The 25,866-nt window shown below is 38.6% G+C and overlaps 2 protein-coding genes across 7 annotated transcripts in view; one reads left to right on the top strand and one right to left on the bottom strand.

The window, feature by feature from the left end:
• The window catches only part of LOC138006216 (uncharacterized), a 709-nt gene extending 61 nt beyond the window's left edge, over positions 1 to 648 (bottom strand). The window contains exon 1 of the mRNA XM_068852396.1: positions 1 to 648. This exon is cut by the window's left edge and continues 61 nt beyond it. Coding sequence (XP_068708497.1) covers positions 91 to 648 — 558 coding nt within the window. The 3' untranslated portion in view covers positions 1 to 90.
• LOC138007093 (centrosomal protein of 83 kDa-like) overlaps positions 1 to 25,866 on the top strand; it is a 622,454-nt gene that overhangs the window by 577,052 nt on the left and 19,536 nt on the right. For 3 of the 6 annotated variants that reach the window (XM_068853816.1, XM_068853815.1, XM_068853817.1), the window contains 5 exons: positions 11,162 to 11,225; positions 13,644 to 13,755; positions 19,543 to 19,643; positions 21,065 to 21,113; positions 21,508 to 21,621. In XM_068853816.1, the coding sequence (XP_068709917.1) occupies positions 11,162 to 11,225; positions 13,644 to 13,755; positions 19,543 to 19,643; positions 21,065 to 21,113; positions 21,508 to 21,621 (440 nt within the window). Of the gene's footprint in view, positions 1 to 4,697; positions 4,905 to 11,161; positions 11,226 to 13,643; positions 13,756 to 14,654; positions 14,719 to 19,542; positions 19,688 to 21,064; positions 21,114 to 21,507; positions 21,622 to 25,866 lie in introns of those variants that run through there. The other 3 variants (XR_011123993.1, XM_068853819.1, XM_068853820.1) reach the window with 3 other exon arrangements.

Genomic DNA, 25,866 nt, shown 5'->3' on the forward strand with positions numbered 1-25,866 from the left:
TGCAGCTATTCATTAACTACATTTTTGTATGTTGTTGAAAGGTGCAGCAAAAAAGTACAGTGTAATAAACTCATACCCAAGCCTCCCCCTTTATTTGCTTTTTATAGGGGGGAGAAGAGGAGGCAAAAAATTGGTTAGGTAGGCACAGACTGAAAATATTTGATCTGCAGTATGGGCCAGGGTCAAAGGTAGAGTGCCATCAAGGATGTGATAGTTCTTGATTCTACCTATTGCCCGCTCTACGTGAATTCGCATAGAAGCAATATGAACTGTTTCAGTCACTTCTTCAGCTGTTAACTGGGCCCTGGCACCTTTAAATGGAGGTATATTAAGGCCAACACCTGGGGGTAAAATATTGGTGATTTCAAAACCGCGATCAGCCATGATGTTATCTCCAGGTTTATGGTATTGCATTAAGCCAGACTTTTCTGTTATGCACTTATCTGAAATCCTACCACCCCACAACTTTGAAACAAAAATTACTTGGCCATTTGGGGAAATTCCAATTAAAACTTTCAATGTATTATTGTGTTTGTAGTTGGACCAGGTCTGTGACTGGGCCAACATTGAGGATGGTACCTCCACAAAAACCTCTGTGCAGTCAATAATCACTCGAGTAGTAGGGTACAGGGCAAATTGTTGTGGCATGTTTTTCCGCACTGATTCCTGAGAAGGGAAAGGGAATAATTGGGGCAAATCTAAATACAAGAAATTAATCCATGTACAAAATATCTTTCTAAAGTTTGCAACAGAAATGCCAAATCTGTCAACTAGATCTCTAACAAAAAGACCAACCTTTAATCTAACAAGGACAATAAACATTTCAGTTAAAGAACTTAATTTCCTCGTGCGGCCTGGCTTATTTTTCCCTTGCTCCTGATATGGTCTGGAGTCAGGTACATTTTTTGGACCCCAGTATTGTAATTTGGCTACTTTTGGTTTGAGGTAATTATGAAATGCTAGTAGCGCTGTGTAATTGGGAAAGCCTGTGTAAAATTTAATCGCAGAGTTGTCATTCTTAAACTTTTCAAGTGTAAATTCCCCTTGTTTATACTCATCAATTTCTTTTTGCAGCTGCCCAACTTTTTTCTTAAGGTTTATCAATATTTCCTCCTTTACTTCAAGCTGCTCCTGTATAGACTGCCTTGATACTTTTTTATCAATGCTGTCTCCAAAGCTAAATGCATATGTATGGTCCATGGATATTGAGTCAACTTCAGAGGTAAACAGGAAGCATGTCTGGGTGGACTTATCTTCAGTGTGTTTTGCAAACACCTTCTCAACATCTCCCAAAGAACACATAGTTCCTACTTCACCTTTCCCAGCACTACTGTTGGAACATGTAAAATATAAATGTAAATAAAATAAGACATTCATTAAGGAAAGAAAAATACACACTACATGCCTAAAAGTACAAATTTTATGTTTAAGCAGCACGAGAAATATGTCAACAAGTGAGAAGCCCCTGCCACACAAAAAAAATTTGAAATCTCATGGGGCTTCAAAAAAAATGTGACCTAAGACTCTGGGGTAATGTAGCACCTCATATAAACCTCTTTTTTCATTTGTTCTCCTTGACAATAGCCTTCCTTATCATCAGGGATGGGGCATTGTTTAGGATTCTTCTTTATTGTTTCCATGCCCAATGTTATTGTCACTTCAAGGAGGCACTACTTATTCAGACTCTAGGGATGTAATACCACTAGGGACAAGGTCATAGCATGCAAGTTATATTTATACCTCAACTTCTCCCAGAGGACATGTGGACCCTAACTCTTCAACTATTTTAATGTGTGACATGACCACTGTCTCTCCGGCACCTGTAGTTGATGTACAGGCCTTTGTTGAAGAACTGCTTCTATCCTTTGGAGGTTTCCGTGGCAAAGGTGTAACTGAGGACCAGTTAAATATTGATGGTTCCACTCCTACATTCAGAACGTGAATTTTTCACATTGATGGAATGTTAGAGGATTTTGATAAACCTTTGTAGCAGAATTCTCTCCAAAATCACACACAGACAAAACATGACAGAAGACAACAGATATGCAGTTCTTCACAAAGCTAGCTTTTCTATTTTGGACCTCAATTTAGGTACCTTTTTTCATTTGCCCATACTTACAGGCATTCTAAAACATGATTTCTATTTGGAAAGGAAAGTTCATTTAACAAAATTGAAATGAAACCAAACCAAAGAAAACAAAAATTTACAATTAGAAAATGTTTTCGGTAGTAGACCCCTTCAGATTTGAGAATCATGATTTCTGATTTAGCTTAAATCAGCTTCCTTCATTGTATACCACAAGGTATACATAGAACACAAATAAAGGATGCAGACCCAGAAATAGCATAACAATGGACTGTTTTATTTCTTTTAAGTCAAACTATACAAGATTATCATAATTATTATGCACTTCAACAGCTGGAATATAAACAGATTTCCATCAAAATGCAATTCAACAGTGATGTAGTTGTGATACAAGACTGTCATAAAATCAGCGTTATTGTAAAATTACACAGACTTTAACAATACCACACCTTTACCCAATCTGCTCCTCACTCCCCCAGCACCTTTGATTATTTCGTGTTTCCTAAAATGTTTTTCACATATTACAGTTTTCTCGCTTACACGAAAACCGTCTCTTCCGTGTTGATGCTTGATCAAATTGCACCAACGTGCTTTTGCAGGGTTCTTCGTAGGAAATTTAAAAAAGCATAAACCAGACACACTTCCATTGCTATTATATTCATAACTATTACACTCAGCTGCTGCACACTCTTTTCCACGGCTTCGGTGTTTCCTTTTCTTGCTCTCTTTACCTTTCTCTTGGTCCATTTTCTAAGATTTGTTCGACTCGTAGCGCAGTTTAAACGAAAGCAAAAAGGACGGAAGTAAAGCTAATACAGGCTTAGCCTCGTCCCGGTGCACAAATTGCGCCAGCTAGACCAAAATCCAGCGGTTCCTTAGAATGAGCGGGGAATTCGAAACTGGACTATTCATCCCACCAACTTCATGTTTATGCGGCATGAAATTTAATCACGTCATTCCCTTGTAAACCTAGATGTTATTTTCTTCAGTGTGACCTTTTTACCTAGGGAAAATGAAACCCGAGATAAATTTACCTGGGGTGTACTCCGGTAAAATTTCCCTAGGTAAAACGATGTTCCCTCGGGCAAAAGTGCGTAGTGTGACCTCAACTATTGTCACGTTTTATGTACATTCCGTTGTTACTGGCAAAATTAGCAGTTTTTCCGACTTATCAATTCAACTTAACGCTTTGTACATTAATCAACTGAAGATGACAGAAGTTTCTGTCGAAACATGTCTTGTAATTTCAAAAGTTTTATCGTTTTCCTTAAATTTCTGACTTGCCTGCTGATATCAAGATCCTTTGGAAACTAAGATTATGTAATTTCATTAACACAAAGAAGGACAGTTGATACTATCACAAGGCTCTGTGCCACTAATAGCAGCAGAACACAGAAACACCTATAAGCCTGTCTAGGCAACTCACATGTACCAAGAGTCAACAAAATACGATGAATGATTAACATAACCTTGCAAAAAAGTAGGTAACCTCACCCTGATGACTCGGTGACGATGTCAATGACACTTAAGCACACTCTAAGGAATATTTCGTTCTATAAAAGTGATAAATTCTGATAAACAAAAGCACATGGGATCGACTGGCTTTTACAATTAGAAAATAAAGTTCTATGCGAAGGCACAATTTGAAACATTGTGCACAGACAAAGAAAAACAATTGCACTAACAATAGATAAAGAGCTTATTGGCCGATGGCTCTTTCTTACTAATTTAAGTGATGATTCAATATCCAAGAGAGGTGTGAAGGGCGAAGCAAAACAGTCACACTGGGAGGCTAAGTAGGTCCCAGTACCCTAACGAGAGCCCTGAACAAAGAGCCCACACTATTGTAAATGATGACTTTAAAAACCCTATAAAATTTAAACAGATGATCACTTTAAACCCTTTTTGATGAAAATCTTCAAGAACTTTGCACTTGGTAAATTTAGTACTTCCATAGCAAGTAATTACAATCACATTGAAACCTACAGGACTGTGTAATTTATGTATTCAGAAAAATTATAAATTAATCACTGGTGAACTCCAGTTTGCATCCTTTCGTGATCAATTACGTTAATTTCCAAAAGTTTCTATTGAGGAAAGAATCTTACTAATATGTAGATTTAGGCAAGCCTAAAAGCTGAGCCCCCCAGTTAGTTAAATTCTTACTGCCTGTAAGGTTAGTGAAAAAAAAAGGTTTTTGAATTGTCTGTGTTTTGGTGTCGTTCCGGTTACTGCTTAATTAAATCGTTTTCTTTGCTTTCTTCTGTAGAAAAATTCACTGCGTAACTAGTGAATGCAGCGGTAAATTTCACGCAAAAAACTGAGATTGCATAAATCAAGAAGCGCTGAGTGCTATATCAGTTTTTCAAGCGAAATTTGCTTTGGAATTAACCAGTTTGGCAATGAATGTTTTTTTGAATCGCATGAATTTAAAAAAAAAAACAAGCACATCCTCAGCGAGTGAATGGAAAAGGAAAAAAGCCATTTCAGAGTCGACTGGCAATAGCCAGCGAATAGGAATCACGCAAAAATTAGAAACCATCCGGAAACTTTGTCAGGTCAAGGTCAAAAACGAGTTTTACTGATGTACTTTATTCCACTTTATCATCAGAAAACGAGATCATTCACATTTTGAGGTATTTCATTGAAACACGCCAGCGTGGCTTGGAACAAGAATCGGCAAAATACGGCAATGCAACCAAGAAAGGACAAACCTCAAACAAGATCCGCTCCAACAAATTACCTGGAGGAGCTTTAAACAAACTCCTGAAAACACAAGCTAGTGATACTTCTTCCTAATTTTACGAGAACTCATTGTGATTACGTGTTTATAGGATAAGGGCAAAATTTTCTTGTCACTGTTAAAGCAAGAGAAACAAACAAATAAACCATTTCTTTATGTCCAAGAGAGTACAGATAATTGTTAATTTATTCCAGTTGAGAATAAAAATTACAGATTCATTTTTGAGCAAAGGAAAAACCGATTAAACCACTTGAAATAACGCATCGGTAAAAATGACAAACGGTTTAGTGACCAAAAAAAAGAATTTGGGGAGTAACTTCTTCCTCCAAGTTTGAGCTATTACTGGTATTCTGTTTTGTCGTTCTCATTCTCTTCCTCTCTTTTTTTTGTTTCTGTTCTAGTCATAGGTCCTCCAGGCATCATGCAACCTTATCAGAGCTTGTAAAGATATGCCAAAAATTGCAATACAGAGAAAAAAGCAGCTCTAAACAAATTTAAAATAAACACTCAGCTTTAAGTTTATATCCCTCCAATGCTTGACTTGAATAACTGTGTAGCCACCAGTGTGGACCACAGCTATCATGATATTATGTCAAACTGGATTAAAACCAGCAAAAAATGCAGAAAGAAAACTGTTTTCCACCTTAACACGAAAAGCGTTGACTGTTAAGAGCCTTAGATGACTTAGTATGGCCATATAGCCACGTCGAGCCACAGAAAGCATGTGAGAAATGAAGCTTCCATTATCTTTAGGTGAGTTAAACTGGGTTGAGCCTGCCATCCAATCGAAAACCAGTACCTGTACTTTAAAAAAAGACAGCTAACCTTGATGAGCTCTAAACTTGAGCCCACGATATGGTTACATACTCGTCAGCAGATACCTGCTTTTGACAGCTGTCAATTTACCATAACATGGATATCCAATGTCACAGATGTATGCCGTAAACTAGCGCGATACTGGTCACATTAGCATATATGGAGGGGTGGACATACGGACAGTCGAGATGTCATAGCTATAAAACCAAAATTTTGCGCATCAATGGGCTACCATATTTTCTCAAATATGTGGTGCTGTGCGTGAAGCTCCGCTATAATCTTCATCTAATCTTTGTCTTTTTACCACCGACCTCAAAATGCTTTCCACCACTAGCCAAACTCACTTTTTGTTTAGGGGGAAATTTTATGACAAACAGACTGGGTTGCTATTTGTTTTTGCCTTGCACCAGTCCTTGCTAATCTCTTTATGGGCATCATGAGAAATCTGGTTGCATTATTGTATGGGTCCTGATGTCTTGTTTTTTTGATGTTGTGCTCATAATCCTTACTGTTTGTTCCAAAATGAACATGGTGCCCTCTCATAACGCATGGGACCTGTTCTCTTCCCTTTGCTGTCCAGCAAGCCATCAGCGAGAGCCACCTTAACCTTGTGTACTTGGCCATCGTCACTGGGGTAAACAGCGGATACACAGGCAAGCTTCCAAGTGTTGCAAGGAGTGTTCACATCCTTTATGATGACAACGTCGCCAAAGTCGAGGTTTCTGTGAGGCCATTTCTGTCTTTCTTGTAGGCTGGGAAGAAACGCCTTACGCCAACGGGACCAGACCTTGATCCTGGTGTGTTCATTTTAAAATTGATGCAGTCGCACTCTTTCTTCAATAACTCTATTCTTGTGTGGTCGTATTTCATTTCTTCTAAAGCTTCTTTGAGCTCTCTGCTTTCTCCAACGAAATTAGTGCCTTGGTCCCTTCTGAGTTGTCGCACGGGCCCTTGGCGACACAGGAAATGCCGTAATGCATGGATAAATGAATCTGCTTCCAAGGAAGATGCAATTTTGACATTTACCGCTCTTGAAAACATAGTGGTTGCCGCTGTAATTCTGGCGTCTTGGCCTTGCGCTTCGATCTCGCTGTTCTCCAGAGCCTTTCTTTCTCTCTTTCTTGAGAGCATCTGGGGAGAAAAGTTGGTCGTTAGTCAACTCGGTTTCTAATTTTACAAACTGGACGAAATCCTTGAAACGGATTGGAGATTTGTGCTTCTTTTGCTCCTCATGGGCGAATCTACACCACTTGACTCCTGAATAGGAAGGGAGCTTGGCGGACAGAGAGAGCAGAACCTGACTTGAGTCTAACTCTGTCATCGTTTTCATTGTTTTCATGGCTTCTTTGCAACGTATCAGAAAGTCAGAAAAGTCCTCAAGTTCCTTTGAATCGCCATCACTAATCAAGGGCCAGTTTCTCAAGCAGCATGATCACGGGGTTCCCATAGCGTTAGCCAAGGAGTTTTCTAGCTTCTCTATATGCCGTGTGTGAACCAGCTGCTAGGAAACCTTTAATAGAGTCGTTTGCTTTGCAGCTTGTGAACTTTTCAAGAAAAAATAATTGGTCTTTATTGTTTGTGGTAATAATAGCGTCAAATGTGGTTATGAAGGCCTGATATTTGAATGGATTTCCGGAAAAGATTGGTGGCTCTTTAACAAGGAGATGAAATGACTTTTGTTGGTTGATCAACTGCGAATTCAATTCTGTTTGACAGAGTTGCAGGTCGACTACTTGGTTAAGGGCGAGATTAATACTTGATGTTTGATCAAGTTTCAGTGTGAGGAGTTGTTCTTTCTGCGGTGAGTTAATTATTGTGTGATACTGAAATTGGAATGAAAGCAGTACTGTCACTTCCTGTTTTACAGAACTCGTCAAGACTTGAGGGTTCTTTTCGGGTCTGGCATTTACGCTCTCTGTTTTTACGTTTTCTTTGAATTGTGAATCCAGCTCTAGCGGCTCGTCAAGTACTTCTTTGAATGCGTTTTCTTCTGCTTTTGCTCGTGCACACTGTTTTTCAAGTTGGAGTTATTTTAACTCCGTTTCCTTTTCTAAAATAGTCTATTTCAATTTTAGCTTTGGCGACTTTGGCAGATGCGTCTGCTTTAGGAAGCGATAAGGAATGCTGCAAAGACTTGCATAACATGTTGCCTTTTCCGGAACTTGTCTTCGAGGTATGGCGAGATGTAATGCTCGTTTCTGAGCCATGAGAACTTCTTTCAATCCATTGTATACGTTCGCAAATTTTCATTTGTTTTTCTAGGAACTCCCGATCCCTAACATCAAACCATTGGTATGATTCCTCTTTTTGGACAAGTGTGTCTAGCATTTCTTCATATGCATAGTGAGCTTCGTTAAATTCTTCGTTTAGGGAGTCCAGTTTATTCCGTTTGGCTTCTATAGCCTCCCAAGTTGGCTTCCGGGCCTTCGCACAGTGTTTTAATGTGACCAAATTTTTTCTTTAATTTTCTGAAGGCACTTTCTCTATTTTTCTTTCTGTTCACTTTCCAGAAAGCTGTTTTGGGTGAGGTGAAACATACTGGTATTCTGATTTCGTGACTAAAGTTTTTTTTTTGGATTAACAATGTTCGTCTTGTCATAAAGTAAAGGAGCCAGAAGGCCCATCAGGCCGGCGCTTACCTCCGGTCTCCGTAGCATGAAGTGACTAGGAGTATTTCTACCCCCTGGATAGGATGCTAGTCCATCACAGGGTTACCCCAGCGTTTTGCCAGTACCCATTGATACACCTGGGTAGAGAGAGGCACCTTGAGATTAAAGTGTTTTGCCCAAGAACACAACACAGTGTCCCCGGCCAGGACCGGAACCCGTACCACTCAATCCGGAGTCAAGCAGTCTAACCATGTGGCCACCACGCCTCCCACCAATCTTGTCATTAGCAGGGGCGAATTCTCCTGGCGCCGACACAACACTCATTGTTCACTCAAATTGTTTCTTTGTTCTTATAATGGTCCTTTTCACGTCTTATTTACCAATGACTGGCTCAGAGTTGCATAGCGATGTTTTACTGTTATACCAATTTCACGACAACTGTTGAAGGGCCGAAAATGTCACATGCCAAACAACTTGCAGAGATAAAGTTTAGTGTGTGGGAGTGCTTTACGTTTTTACAATTGTTGCTGTGTAGCACTTTTGTAAAAACATAACACTTCCTTGTACTTGTACATGTTCATTGCCGTGACTTTAACATCTTCAGTTCCCACAGCCTGCTCTCGTCTCACCTCGTAGCTCAGTCGGTAGAGCAGCACTGATCTAACCCAAAGGTCGTGGGTTCAATTGCCACCCTGGTCAGAGTTTTTCTCTGTCCTTGTGTGGGCCCATTTCCATTAGTAGGGCTAACTCTCACATGGTTCATATGGGCTACAAAACAAAGCACTTCTCATTACGTTCTGATCAGTTAAGTCTGTTGAAATATAAAGTGCAACACGGCCAACGTTTGTCAAAACGTAACCCTTTCTTGTAATAAACATATGAACTCAACTAGGATGTAGCACTTAACCAAGTTCTTCATAGAACAACCAAAACCGGAACAATTACTGGCAACAGATTTGGGCGTTGTGGCATGCACGCTACTTAGCAGTTCTAAACTCTGAGAAAAAGACTAACAAAACTAAATATCCATAGAGTAGGATGTAGAAGGTAATAGCAAAACTGTACTTACACATCAGTTCTCGCTTGTACTCTAAATAGTAAAGGGTAACCAAACTTTAAATGAGAGAAAAACTCGTGGTGCTTCCAGGAGCTAGGGTACTAACTAAAAATTGCTAAAACATATTACATGCAACCATGTGGAATCATCAAAGACGTTATTGGTAAAGGTAATATGATTGACAGCATTAATTACAAGATAAAATAAAGAATAGAACTTTGTTCCCAAGTTCATTACAAAGAAGTTATGAACGCATTTTTAGCAATTGCGTAAAGAAGCCCTAAAAAATTCAGGACTTCAATGGGGTTTGAATCTGTGATCTCGCAATGCTTTTGGGACGCTCCAACCAACTGAACTATGAAGCCATTGACTTTGGGAGCTGGTCATTTGTGGGTTCTAATATTCCCGTGAAATCAATCATATATTGAACCGCGGAGGTCACAGGTTCAAATCCTTTTAAAATCCTGAATTTTGCTGCTGTGAGCAGTTGCTTAAATTGCATTCATAACTGCGAGGATCATAGCTTCACTTTATTTCATATCCACAGTGCAATATATGAGTCATTTCATTCGTTAATAATCTTAACCGTTACAGTCTGTAAAAAAAAAAGATCTAATGGGGGTTTGAAGTAAGACAGAAATCTATTCAAATCTATTATGAAAAATTGAGGCTAAATGACAAATTTTTATCCTAGAATAGAGTGCTCAGAAATTTCTACCCTTACCTGAAGTGGAAGATATGAAACAACAACGGCTAAATGAAAGCTGTAAATGCAAATGTAAATGTGCTTTAGTTGACCGCTACGCTTTTTTGAGGATCAACCGGCTCAACGGCATCGGACCGAATGCATGTGAAGGCGCCCACGGCTGCCGCCATACAAACTATGTGTGATCTTGGAGCACCGCAAACCCAGCCAGATGTAATTGACAGGTTGTCAATTTTGCTATATAATATTTAGTAGTTATCGATAAAAATTAAGATGAATTGCCTCCAGGTACAAAGGAGTGATGTGTTTCAATTTTCTCAAACATTACCGACTTTCTACAAGGACATGATTCCGCACTGGCAAGATCTAAGAAGGAGACAAGGAAAACGTTCTCGATCGTTTGAAAGTGTAGATTTATCAAAATTAGCAAGTCTCCTCTCAGCAGCACCAAACATCTGGAAATATAATTTAAAACAACGACAAGAAGTAACTACAATTAACCTTTCTGTGGTCGATGATCTTACATGTAAGATGAGCTACAAACTCTCAATTAACCCCCAGAATTCTCACGCTTCTCAATGGCAGAGAAAAACCCGGTGGAATATGGCTTTGATATTCATGAACGGCAGAGAATGTATACTTTACCTTTTTTGGCTACGAAGGGAGTCAAACTCTCCATGTTTCAATATAAATTTTTACAGAAATAACGTCCTGTTTAAAATGAAGAACGTGTCAGAATCCTTCATTTTAAACTGGATGTTGGCTGGGTGTATTGGTATTCTGTGTTCATGTGTAAATTTTCCGGAGGATGCAGTCCACATCTGTATTACATTTACAAACTTAAGACAAAGGTGAGAGATTGGTAAATGTGATACAGATCTGCCGCAAATATTGTGTATGACCTTAAAAGTCAGCATTTAAATGTTAATGGACACTAGGTATTTTTGGTGATTCCAGACATTTTAACAAGGGAAAATCGAAAGAAACGTTATGTAAATGAAGAGAAATATGCATCAGATCGATATACAGATATTGATTAACAAAACATGTCTTTTGTTTTCCCATTATGAATTACTAGTTCTTTTAATAAGTATGATATAAATATTTAGGTTTTAGCTAAAATGATTATTGTATTTATTGACAGGAATTGCAAGATCAGATTTGCAGAGACAAGAAGATGAAAGTCATTCAAAGCTTGAACAGGCTAAGTATGAATTAAAACAATATTCAGTAGGTGTCAAGACTTTCTTACAGCTTACACACTTGTGATAACAATCTATGGTTAAAGTCCACTTTCACTGGGACTACAGTGGGACACACAACCTCTTTTGTCCCTTTGATTCATATCCTTCTTTCACAGTTCACCTACACTCGGTGGGAGCGGTGTGGAAATGTCCTTGTAATGTACTCCCAGTAGGTGGTTCTATTCTTTTTCTTGGGTGGCCCCTCTCGAAGAATGTCTACCACTGATACAACTGTTGAATTACTCTGACCCCAGAATACTATTCAGAGCTCCTTTTCGAAGTTCTGCAGTGCTAACAGCTGGCAATGCATAATAATTTGGCAATACTGAACTCTATATAATAACATCAACTGATAACGTAGCGTCCTTAGCAGATGCGGTCAAAGCCGACCTCACGATATCAGCACCCAACACACTGGTGCTTCGACTGTACTAGTGCAGTCACTAATTATATCAAATAGGACTGACTTATGTTTCTGGTTACTTACGAGAAGCGGTGATTGTTAGCCATACAGCGTAAATCCTTTTACATATATCACAAGGCAGGAAATGACAGACAAGGAAGATTTTGATGATAGGCAACATATGCAAAACTGGAAATGTGACTATTCAGCCTGGCAGTCCATAGCTAGGTGTTGATAACGAAAATGTTTAACGATTAACATGACGTCTAGCACACTTAGATAGTATAATGTTTGGGCTCTGAGAAAAGACAATACATGCAATACTGAATTGAAGCTATGATCCTCGCAGTTATGAACGCAATTTTTGCAATTGCGTAAGGAAGCCTGAAAATTTCAGGACTTCAATGGAGTTTGAACCCGTGACCTCGCGATACCGGTGCAATGCGCTAACCAACTGAGCTATGAAGCCACTGACATTGGGAGCTGGTCATTTGTGGGTTCCAATGTTCCCGTGAGGAATGAATCAACAATGAAATGATGTATGAAATGGATCATATATGAACTGCAGATATAAAAAATCAAGTGAAGCTATGATCCTCGCATTCATGAACGCAATTTTTGCAATTGTGTAAAGAAGCCTGAAAAATTCAGGACTTCAACGGGGTTTGAGCCCGTGACCTCGCAAAAATTGATTTCATAACTGCGAGGATCATAGCTTCACTTGATTTCATATCCGCAGTTCATATATGATCCATTTCATATATCATTTTATCATTGACATGCAATACTGTCACCAACATATCTTGAGTCAATCGCAAGTTGTTTGTTAAACTAGTCTTCCGGCTTTTTCCACATTGTTTCGGCATCCTCTGGTTCCCAGAGGAAGTACAGCAATGAAATATACACAGAGAGTACAGTGATGGCATGGGCCTTGTCCTGTCGAATAACAAATTTCTTGGCATGGGTCTAAGCAGGGGCAGCTTCATCTCCACTTGCAATGCCCCATGGCCCGTCCTTCATCAACTCCATTTGGCAATGGATCCTCGGTTTCCCATTATTGGACCTGCTCAACATTGCATTCGTAACTGTCTTTGCTTCCACAATGTTTTGTTCACAGTTGCTCGCACTGACAACAAATGTTCAACAACTACTCAGAAAAGGGTCCTGTTGCTGAGTGTAAACATGATAAGTTATGCTTACTGTTATGAAGTACGATCTCTGTTTGAAGTTGAAAAAGATCCAATTTTGTTGATGTTCTCATAAAGAATCATGAACGGCCGGACAGAGCTTTGTACCCTTGATCGACACTGAACAAAGTTGGTCTCCTTACCTTTTAGATGAGCTGTTGATCAGGAAAGGCTTTGCCTCTAAAGGTCCTCCAATTACTTTTTCCTTGCGAATTCACTTAGAACAAGTTCACCATTGTGCATTTCTTTTGCAAAAAAAAATTATAATAAAATTTGCCTCACCATGCTTAATGTCCTCTGAGACAGTGAGTTTTAGGCTTTTCAACAGCGATGGGACACGAGCTATAAAAAAGTACTCAACAACTATGCGAAGAACACTCTAAGTCCAATTTCGATATCGGGAAGTTCGGAAAGCAGCAGCTTATATGACTATTACATAGAGACCAAGAGAACCCCAGTTGTGCTCTTTTTTCTCTCATTACACTACATTAAAATATCAATGGCAATGTGGTTGAATTTAATGTTAATTATGGGTCGTATTAGCTATCATTCAGTTAAAATATACCATACATAGAATATTTTATTTATTACAAAAGGCTTAATCAGGTTAACTATCAATAGAGTTATTTCAGCAGAGTTATGACTTCGAGTTAGAGTTAACGACTGCCAAAATCTTGAATTCAGGATTTTGGAAACTTAACTCTAACTCTACGAGATAACTCTATGAAAGTAACTCTAAGAATAGCTGTCCCCAGCCTCCATTCACTTCATTGTTATGTTTGCTTCTTGCAGCCAAGAGTGGAAAGAAGAAAAGGAGAGATTACAAATCGAAATAAGAGACTTAAAAGGAAAGATAAGAGAGCATGAAAAAAATAGCCAAAAATGTGACCAAGAGAATAAAAAGGTGATAGGTCCTTATTTTAAATTAAGGAGGTGTATGTGGGGGCGTTTGTACTGGGAAAATATAACTGACATGTGGCTTGAATTCACAATCGACAGTAACAATATTGGTTTGATGGGAAATGAACTGTATGTTAGCACTTTAGTTTCACTGCAAGCCTTTTATGTGAAGGACAACAGATAAATATCAGGTGAAGAGGTACAACCGCAAGACAAATGGTTACGATAAAGAGCAACTTCACAAAGCTGCTATGAACAATTATCAGATTTATGGTGGGTCGAATTGGAAGGACGGATCCAAGTTACAAATTTGGCTCTCACAACCAAAAAAATTACCAATTGACTCAATCTCCTTGGAACAATGAAAGATGGAGGGAATGCTTTCCTTCATGTCTTCAAAATAATCAATTGGAATTAAACAATGTGCTAATGGTAAAATATCCAGTTTGGTGGTAAATACTTGTGACAGAACCATTGCCCAAGATTTGTGGCCCTGTCTCAGAACAAGGGCAACAGATGATACATATAGGTGGTAAAATCAGGGTAGACATGTAGCCCAGGGGGCTAAAATATCCGCTTTACTAACAATGGAAGAGACAAAGTTAGAGCCTCAAACTGTTATCATTCTTTCTCACATCTTCTTTCCACTAGCCCTGACAATATACTTCTCAGTATAGTTTCACTGTCCATTAGCACTGTCTCCTGCATCGCTGTACTGCTTATGCTGCTTTCTTTTGTTTGCATCAAATATCTTATCAGTCTCTTTAAACACATTCTCAACTTGACCACCTTGATATCCAAATATTATCGGTACAACTCAGACTTTGTATTCTTTTCTTCTTTCAGTTGTTTCAATTGTAGGTTGTCGACACTTTGTTTGTTTTTCCTCGTTTCTTTTTGTAGATTTTGCACTATTGAAGGCGTGACATATGACAGTATGCTGTACATGACTATCTTCAATTGTTAAGTATGGTCATCTGTAGGCTGTCAAACCTTTTGCCCATCTCTCTTACTTTATTGCCTCTTTGTTGATCAGTATCATATCAGAATCCTTTTGATGCTAACAACTTACGCCCTGCTAGTAAGTGATATAGTAAGCTTGGTATTTCCAGACCATCTAGATAAGACTGTACTTTGTAATGACATTAACAGATTTTTCCTTCGAAAGATTGAGATTATACGCGAGGAGATTGACACTAATTATATCAGTCCATTAGATCAAAGACTAGTTCCTCCAGAACAATCAGTAACCTTCAATTTCTGTCAAAAATTACAGAAAGAGCAGTTTTTGATCAGATTTATAGTCACATAAACAGCAACAACTTGTTTCCTGCTCTTCAATCAGCATACAGAAAGTTTCATAGCACGGAGACCGCCCTTCTACGCGTCACTAACGATATTCTTCTTAGTATGAACAAACAACATGTTTCGTTACGAGTAATGTTAGACTTAAGTGCCGCATTTGATATCGTGGATCACTCTGCTTTATTGCATCGTCTGGAAACAACATATGGAATAACAAGGTATGCACTTCAATGGATATCATCTTATCTACACAATCTTTATCAACGTGTTGCAATGAAACCAGATGGTCTATCGGAAAAACAGCATCTACCATTTAGGCTCCCTCAGGGGTCCTGTTTGGGACCCCTTCTCTTCTCCATATATGCTGGCAAGTTATTTAACATCATCCAGAACTACCTCCCACACGCCTATGTTTATGCTGACAATACGAAACTGTACTCGTCATTTAGACCAGATGGATCCACGAATGAAACGGAGGCATGGAATGCAATGGAACGTTGTGTTCGAGCTGTACGAGCTTGGATGATTACGGACAAACTTAAGTTAAATGAGTCTAAGACTGAATTTATGATAATTGGGACTCGACAGCAACTTCGTAAAATAAATAGAAATACACTGCTTGTCGACAGCGACAGAGTTGAATCAATGACTGAGGCCAGAAATCTAGGCGTCTTGTTTGATTGCAATTTTAATTTTTGTAACCTTATTACTAAAACAGGTGGTTTAGCTTTTTACTCTTTACATGATATTAGAAGAATTAGAGAATATCTAACTGAAGATGCCACTAAGACGCTCGTTCAAGCGTTAGTTGTCAGTGGATTAGACTACTCTAATAGTTTACTCTATGGCCTCCCAAATATTCATATCAATAAGCTTCAACGTGTTCAAAATGCAGCCGCTAGGTTAGTTTCAAATGTGTCACGTTTCTCACAAATTTCGCCTGTTCTTTATCAGTTGCATTGGCTGCCAGTTAAATATAGAATGATGTTTAAAATTATCTTAATTACTTTTAAAGCTCTAGAGGGCAATGCCCCATTTTATATTTGTGACTTAGTCCAACTTAGAAAACAGTCCAGTTACAACTTACGATAAAACAGCGATGGACGTCTCCTCGAAACTGTAAAGGCTATAACTAAACGGAAATCTGGAGACAGAGCGTTCGAGGTGGCAGCTCCTTCTTTGTGGAATACTCCTCCACGAAACGTAAGACCTGAATCATCGATCAATAAATTTAGGAAATTACTTAAGACATAATAATGAACGTCGGTTATTAAACAATTATTGGATGAGGTTGAGCATGATATCATGAATTATCAAAACCGAGGTCTGTGTTATCTGCCTCAGCCCTTGGCTTCGGCAGATAACACAGACACAAGGTTTCGGTAATTCATGATATCATGCGAAAACCGAATTCAGTAATTGTTTTATTATACATTATTCACATAATTCATCCTCAGAAAAAGAAGCGAAGCCATTTTGTTTCTGAGGAGAACACTCCAAGGGGCTTAGTAACCAGGCAGACGTTGAACTTGACATGATAAATGTATTATCTGCAGCAGATATTACATTTATCATGTCAAGTTCACAAGCTATTGTGAATTGATTGAATGCTCTCGACCAATCAGATTTTTCACAGTGAGTCTGATGTATAATAATATGATTTATTTTTATCTATATAGCATATTCATATTATTAGTTAGGATAGCTTTCATTAATTTCAAGTTCTTTTTACATATATCTTAGGCTATTGTATTTAAATTTAATTTTATATCTACAAGTAAGTAATTTATACTCATGTTCATTTAAGTATTTCTTTATGATTATGTAAAGCGCATTAGATCACATCTAAATGAATTTTTGCGCTGTATAAATAATAAAGTTATTAAAGTTATTATATACATGTACTGTGTCTTGGTGTTCTCCAGGCAATCTGCATTACCTGTTTTGGCATGGTAAACCTCCCGCTACTTTCTAGACTCTTGTTTTAACCCTCTTCTCCATCTTTTTCACTCTCATCTGCAGCCACATGCGGCATCTCTGATTCTTGCATTTTTTTTTGTTCCGCTTTGCATCTCTTTCTTGAGGTATTTTTTTACTTTATATGCTTCTCCTGTCTTATGACATTTTTAGCTTTTAGCAATTATTCCTCAAATTCCCATCTATCTAGTGAATTCCAGCGTCTTCCCAAACTCCACCATGGTTTCCTTTGCATCTTTTTATGTCTGAAGTAAATTCTTTTTTATGCCTGTTCAATCCATCTGCTGTCTGATCTAGTCATGTCTCATACTGCTCGAACTTTTGTCTCCTTGTATATTTGTAACATACATGTTAGTACACTGCCACAATTCTCTCTTTCTGTGTACAATCTTGTTTCACTAGATTGTCTTCCCAACATATTATACATATTTTATACGTTTCAAAAAACGTGGCTCCCTTGACTCCGCTGTCACCACAGGCAAACGTTGTGCCCAAGAAGTCGATTGCGATACCACACTACAAACGTCACAGAATGAAGACACTTCTATTTCTAACATGGTTAAGATCTCAGGACCGAATCGATGCGTTAAAATCACTGACTATTTTACATGCATATCCGCAAATGTCATCTATTGCATAAACTCCACACTGTATAAGAAGATCTACATAGGCGAAACAGGAAGAAGATTGGCGGACTGCTTTCGCGAACACCTACGAGATGTAGGAAAAAATGACACAGATGCGTCAAAACCAGTTGCACACCATTCTAATCTTCCTAATCACTCCCACCACAACATGACAATTTGCGGCCTATCCTTACACCACGGGAACACAGAAAGGCGCAAAAATCTAAAAAAAAAAGTCATCTTTCAACTAGGGACACTCTATCCTTACGGAATCAATGAACGCCTCTCATTCCGTTAATTTATTCACAAATCCATGTTACCATATTTCCACCAATGGCAAAGCTCCTCCACACCCTCATCTAAAACCAACAACGCCAACAATTCCTCCATTCGCTCAGACGAATCGAAAGGTCAGCTTTCCAAATCTTTCACGGTGATAATTCGACCTTTATCAACCTGTTTTATAAAACCAAAGTTTCATACCTGGGATCTTACTTGGACAATATTATAATTTGGTTTGAGTAATGGTGGACACTCGTTCACAAAAAAACATGTGTCAAAAAAGGGCACTTTCATTTGGAATTTTGGACTCAAATTTGGCATGCGTAATTATTGGTCTTCAAAGGTCACACAAAGCAGAAAAAAAAAAGAAAAAGACAAAATTTTGTCTCACTAATACTTTAATAAATATTCCTTTTTTTCAAATTTAGCCTTCTTGTATTGTCATGCTGGTTTTAACTGTTCACTTTATAAATGGATAACATTTTCATCAGATTTTCCACACATTCTACTTTCCCTTCCAGTTTGAGATTTCTCTCTTGATGCCTTTAGTATTTCGTCCTTAGTGCCTGTTCTTGAGCTGCTCTTTTTCGTTTGATAAACCACCGTCTTTTAACCAAAACCATCTCTTTTCATTATCTTTTCTTTGTCCTGTAGACTGCCCATGGAGGTAGTCTGCTTATTCTTTAAGATTTCCTTTCCAGGCCTAATTACCTGTAATGAATCCTTCCTAGTTTCCTCTGATCACTCCTTCCTTGGTACATTCAACGTATCTTCGTTGTTTCGTGGGTATAATCCATTATTCATGGTTACTAACTACTCCTTCTATCGAAATCCTCCTTTGTCCAATCCAGAAATTAAGCAGAGTGCCTCATTATGTATGACAGGCTCCTTGCCAATCGCAAGAGACAAGCTTTCTGCAAGTCGCCAAGCTGCTTTGCCATATGCATTCTTTCGAACGAGTCTGTTAGGCTTTTATGTACTGTTCCTAAAGTCCCACTTATTATTAGTATAACATGGGCTATCTTATACGTCAGATCCGCAGTATCTTATCCTGTCAACCTTTTGGCACAGCCCTTACGTAATCATCTGGGTGATGATGCTGGCCTTTTAACATTTAAGCCAATACATGAACAATGTTTCATAAGTGTGTCCTGGTTCCCTGCAAAACCAGATAGCTTAAAAAAATTTACAGTGGAATTTTTTTGAACTCGTCAAATATTTACTTTAGATTACAGCCACACAACCTACTCTGTACTATAGTCGTTTGAGCCTTTTTCCTTCGCCTTTCATCTTCCGTTTGCAGGCTTTGTTGTCATGTTTTACTTTGATATATTTTCCTTTACATCCACGTTCTATGAATTCTATCGAATTACTCGCAAGATTTCTTTTATTTTCCCATTTGCGTCTTTATTTTTCTTCTGATAAGGGTCAAACTGCAACCCTCTCTCTGATTGGCCGGTTAACCAAGGTGGCAAAAGTGGCCAGCATTCAGAAATTTCAACAAATGTGGCAGGCGAGATTTTCACACGTGGCTTCATCGCTTGCAAAAATCCATCAGCTGCGTTGTTTAAGTACCAAAGGGATTTTGTTTTGTGTTACAGAAATCGAGGAAAAATAGGCAAGAAAAAAAACAGCTACAGGACAAGTTACAGGTTTTAGAAGCAAAAGAGCAACAGATGAGACTAGAACGTGATTCCATGCAGTACGTTTTAACAGGGATTAAGGACGGTGCCTACTAATTCAAAGGTATATTTTCCTTGGTTTATGATTATGCAGGAAATTTAGATCTTAACAAGTGTTATTGAAATCGAAAGAGAAAATTGGGGGTAACCATGCATTTTTCAAATATAATTCACGAACAATATTTGTAAAAAGCTTTAAATACATAGCCATGTATGGCATTATTTCTCAAATTGAAGCTTAATTATCACTGGAAAATGCATGGCTGCCCCCAATTTTCTTTTTGGATACCAATAGAACTTACTAAGATCTACTTTCCGTGCATAATTTTAAACTGCGCAAAGATATCCCTGTATTAGTTAGCATCATCGATAGGAAATCCGAGTATCTTGAGATTCGCAGAACGTGTGCGCAATTACAATAGTAGGCACCGTCCTTCATACAAGCCTTACAGATAAACACAATTAAGCTAACTTATTACAGTTTTAAGTGCATTGTGCGTACTTAACGTTGTGAAAAATCCACTTGTCATTGAAGTGACCAGAGGAAACTGTTCGACCAATAGTTCTAGTCAGGAGGAACTGTTCATTCACACATCTGTGGGTGCTTACCACTTAGCCACAAGATCCAGAAATTTCGGTTTGAGGTCAAATGGAAAAGCAATTTTCCGGAAAATCTTTTTGGAAATTGTGGACAACCTCCAGGGGTAGTCCACTATTTCCTTTCGGAACGGAATTCGGGAATTCCCTTACCACTTGCGAGAATCGCTCCATTTCCAAGCCCTTTCTCACAAGATCGAGTAAATATGCGGGATGGAACGCCGGGTGGTAATGGTAAGCGCCATTCTCATCCAGTTGGTTGATAAATTCGGGAAATGGCTTACTTTATGCAACAATCATTCCATCCGGATTATTTGGCTAAATGGTAAGCACCATGTGTCTCTTTAAAGGTGCAAAAATAGTTTTCCTCCTTAATTTCTCTATATCTACACCCATGAAACATGTAGTAGTTCCAAGGCCTCTGCTTGCTGAGTAATTATATTCTCTTTGCTTCTTTCTCTGACCCATAAGTCTGTAGTAAGCATTTAAGTTTCAAGTCAATGATCGTCCTGAGGTAGGCAAGGGAATAATTTATATCATAGCTAATGTTTCTTTTCTCAATTACAGCTTGCATTAAGGTGAAGGTCATGTTATAATCCTAATATTAAGTGTGGAAAAAAGTACCTTTTGTTAAGAAAGTATAACTTTTGGCACTTACTGAAGAAAGTATGCAAGGAACAGTTGTAATTGTTAGCTTTTGTGATTCAAGAGAAACTGTTTGAAAATGAGGCCTCTTGGTTTATTAGCACAAGACAAAAGAGTACTTGTGGATGGCAGCCATTTATGAATAGGGTCTAGGTCTCATGTGTTTTTGCTAAGAGGTGATTTAAATGTGGATTTGCAGAAAGCATTTGGAACTGGAGAATGCAAAGATGAGGAGACAGCTTGAAAAAGTGAGCCTCGTGCCTGGTGTTATATTTGTAGTTTTTTTGGACATCGAAGCATTGTAGAGAATTGTTTCATTGTAATCGTTGAGGGAATTTTGCATTTCCTTCGAACAATCTCGATCCATTTGCATGGGATCCAGTAACAATAACATATCCACTGGGTTGTGTGTAGTTCGTATGCTGTTACAGGTACTGGATTGCATTAAAAATATACAGTATATGTTTCCATTGTTATTGAACATTGGACAATCTTGTGGTTGATATTTATTTAAGGTTGTGGGCCTTCTTGTTTCTCACGAAGGAAAGTGATTTGATGTTGCTTGCAGACATTTTTCCAGGCATTGTAAAATACCATTACCCATGGATGACTAAATTAACAGGTTTTTCTTCCTTTTTGTAGGTTAGGAAAAGACAGAACCGTTTTAAGAGTGTACTGGATTCTGGTCAGAGTGTAGGATTCACACCCTTTCCAACTTCAAGCTCGCCAATACCATTTGATACGTCCTCAGAAAAGGTACCTCTTTGCCTAATAAATTATTGTTTACACTCAAACTTTTGTTTTATAAACTCTCGAATTTGTTATGGATTACATTTGCTGTTCTTCGAGGATAATTAGTGAAGAATTGAGAAGAACAGGTAGAGCACTTTTGAGATTTTACGAAATTGGAGGCGATGGCTTTTGCAGTGCGCCAACTCTGATTTATTTTGATCAATTAGTAGGTAATTCATAAGCAATCAAATAACAAAAGTTACTTCGGTTATCGTTCAAAAAATGTTAAACAAAACGGATAGCATGAGAAATTACAGTTATTATAGCCGGCATACATTGTTTCTCGGGTACTGAATTAACACCACCCCAAACTGAATTTAAACACACATCAATATAAAACATCCACCAATTCATGGTGCATGGTTACCTTTTTCTGTGTGGGTAATGGGTATGAATTAAGTGCACACGTACCATTGGCTCAAAAAAAAAAAACTGCAAACATTGCAGTGAAAACTAGAAGGATAAAATTATAAACTTCTTCAGGTTCCTGACACTTCTGGAGGGAGAGGGTAGCCATGTTACCTGTACAACTTATAACAAGAAATAAATCACCAATTTCCACTACATAAATGTTCATAGTTCTCAGTGGAAACAATTGCATTTCTTGACAATGGCTTTTATAGGCTCTTGTCCACTTGGACTGGTAGGTTTAGGCATTGGACTGCTTGCGGAACAAAAGTTTCCTTTGCTCCTTGGTATTCATGGGCTCTCACCCCGATGCAATAATTACGGTAAAAACTTCCCTCATGCTGATTTTATGTATTATTTACCAGGAGGTAGCTCTAAGGAGCCCTCGCTAATTCTATACCAGTTCATCACAGGAGCCTTTTATTAGAAATAGTGTTTACTAATTTTGTTGTTTAGCATGCTTAAAAAACGGGTTTAAGAAAAATCTAATATATAGATTTAGCCAAGCCTAAAAGCGGAGCTCCCGTTTCTAAACCCAGAAAGCAGTATAGATAGATAGATAGATAGATAGAGAGCTAGATAGATAGATAGATAGATAGATTGATAGATTGATTGATTGATTGATTGATTGATAGATAGATTGATTGGTTGATTGATTGATTGATTGATTGATTGATAGATAGATAGATAGATAGATAGATAGATAGAGTGATGATCCCTTTCCCTAAGGACCCTATAACGTTTGGGAGGGAGCAAGTTATACAATACATGACCAGTGTCACTTATTATTCTGTTAAAGATCACTGTCCCTACTGGTAATTACATCAGATATCAAAAAAGATCTTATTAGTGTAGCCGAAACGATAGGCTCGCCAAACTGAAAAAAAGTGTCAATCCGGTCTAAATATTTGCGTTGATAAGCGGAGGCCCAAACCTCTAATGCATACAGGAATAATGACATTATCAAAGAGTCGAAGAGTTTACTAAGCTGATCTTTGGAGTAACCGTAATTCTTGCATATCCTAAGAATATACAGACGACTAGCAGCTCTGGAAAGAAGGCTGTCAACATGAAGATCCCAATTACAAGGATCTTTGTGGATAGTCATTCCTAAAAGTTTCAGCTACTCTTTCCCGCAAATCCCAGGCACTGGAGGAAGAGCAGGCTTAGTAGTCCTACAACCCAGTAGCGTTTCCCACGTTTTTGACAAATTCAAAGACATCCTGTTTTTGGCTGCCCATTTCTCAAGATTCTTAACTTCTGCCTGCACCGTGTCAGAGTTCCTTCTAACGGGTACAATGGAGATTTTTTGGGAATTGGTGATATGTTTGCAAGCTTCCATGGAAGAGGAACTGACTGCTGTCTGAGTGAAGAGTTAAAAAGCTTAGTGATAACTGGAGCAAGATGGTGTGCAAAATCTCTCCACAGCCAGTAGGGAAATCCATCTGGACCAGGAGCTGTTGCTTCAAACGAGTCATAAACCTTCTAACAGTAAGGATGTCAAGATTGGGGATGCGATTCCTTCCGGAATAGGTAATAGCTCCGGGACTATGTACTGCGTATTAGTGTTAATTCTTTCAAAGAACAGGTTTATGTCGTCAGGGTGGATAACAGAGCTGATGTTTAATGCTTTAGACTCTCTGCCAGTGATTTTGTTTGCAGTATTCCACCAATCCTTAGTCCCAGTTCCATGTTTTCTATTTTCATTTCGAACAGCCTGAACTTGGTTGTAGCGGATGAGGTCATTTATCCTTGCTGGTAGGTCAGCATTCACCTCGCCATATCTCTTGATGTTCCTATTTCTGATGGTACACAGGTGCTTAACCAGTGGCGACATATAAGGGGGGTCTCGTGAAGACAGTTTAACTTTTATCAGAGGGAAGCATTCCTTGAATATCTCTTTGAGGGTGTTTTCCAATAGGTGAGTCACTTCGGTGATATCATCACAAGACAGTACATTACTCCAAATGCACGCTTCCAGCTTATGCTCCATTTGAATCTTCCGCTGCTCCCTAACATCTCTAAAATACACAAACGACCTGTCAGGTCTAGCAGCAACGCGACGAGTGACCATAATGTCTAAGTGGTCTGACTGCACACAACGGGTGGTTTACAAATGTGTGGGCAGTTAGTCTAACACTCTATCGCCTCTTGTGATTTTTCGTACCATCTGCGCAAGGTTGTGTTGGCTCATAAGATCCTGTACCGTCAACTGGTTGATGTAACCTGCAATTATGATTCTGTCGTTAGGTTTAGATGAGAGGATCTGTTCACAGCTATCAGATAGATGGTCCAATAATTCCACATTTGGGGGATTTGGGTGGTGGTAAACAACAGCTACATGATATTCGGAATTAACAGTAATAATTTAAAACCATAAACGTTCCAAATCATTTTGGAGATCCAGGCGTTTGATCTTCCAGTCGTTCCTGCAAAAGATAGCAACTTCCCCATCTGTTCGCAAATCACAGCGATCTTTCCTTACGATAAGATATCCATCACGGCATATCAAACTCAGAGCGACGTTGCTATTGAGCCAGGTTTCAGAGACAAAACAGAGATCGATCTTGTGGGTGTGCAATTCAGTATATAGTACCACCAAAGCGTCTGGTTTCACCAAGCAGCGGGCATTGATAAGCATGCAGCTCGGAATAATTTTAGGAAGAGTGAGACTAGGCTTAGATATCTTGTTAACTTTATCATATTTAGATCTTCTAGGGCGAGTAATAGCAGAAATACTCTGCCACATATGCCACAGTTTTCTCAGTCTTTTCAGTCGCACTAAATTTCCACTACGCACTCCACGAGTGCGAAGAAGTCCTTCCTGTTTCAAACTTGTTATCACTTGAGATGGAAGAAAAGCAGTTGCATATTTTTTCAGTGATACCAGTTGTCCTCTTGAAGAATTAAGCTTGTTGTTGCAATCACCAATGTGAGTAGCCATGCGTATCAAGTCAGGTCGTACACAACTTTCATAGTTGTCAGATATTCTTGATCCATTTTGAAAGCCAGGGCACGGATTCGGAGAAACATCAACACAGATTGTTAAGTCAACCATAAGACAAACCCTGTTCCTCCATGAGGATAACGTTATTAGGTGTCGATCTTGATAAAAAGTTAGAGTGAAAATGCCTCAGAAACGCAAATAATAATAATAATAATAATAATAATAATAAAATACTGAAGAGCGAAAAAAAGGAAAACCAGCAACCATGATGGCGCACGTGGAATGAGGCACTCTAGGCTCTCTGAATATAGTGAACATAGAAATAATTATACTTCTGTATAATGAACAAAATTAATCGTCATAACTGTATACAGTTTACAGTGATCAAACAGATCAAACACCCCTGAGCTGACAGCAGTAAACAACAAGCCTTGCAAACAGTAACCAACAATTTTAAAGGGCAACTGACTGAAAAATTAGTAGATTTCTTTATCGTTGATTTGAGTAGTCCTTAGTACAAATACTCACTTTTTGACAAACGTTTGACTTCAAAAGCGTTTTGCGTTGATGTCACGTGTGGTCATTACGTCATAAGGGTGTAGGAAGTGGAGCAGTTATCGAGCGCTTACCATTTGAATGGAATTTTCGGTAATTCCGGGGAGAATTCAAATGGAACAGTTCATCCCGGTGGACTGTTTTCGGAAAAAAGGTAATAGCTTTCGAAGTATTCCCTTTTCCTCGCTTTGACCGGAATGCCCGGAAATTTCTGTACCATTTGTCCACAATTACAAGTGCCAGGAAAATAGACCGTTTCAGTTGTTTTTCAACCGGAACAACCCGTTTTTCTGGCAAAT

Source organism: Montipora foliosa, chromosome 6 (assembly GCF_036669935.1).
Source record: "Montipora foliosa isolate CH-2021 chromosome 6, ASM3666993v2, whole genome shotgun sequence".
NCBI lineage: Eukaryota > Metazoa > Cnidaria > Anthozoa > Scleractinia > Acroporidae > Montipora > Montipora foliosa.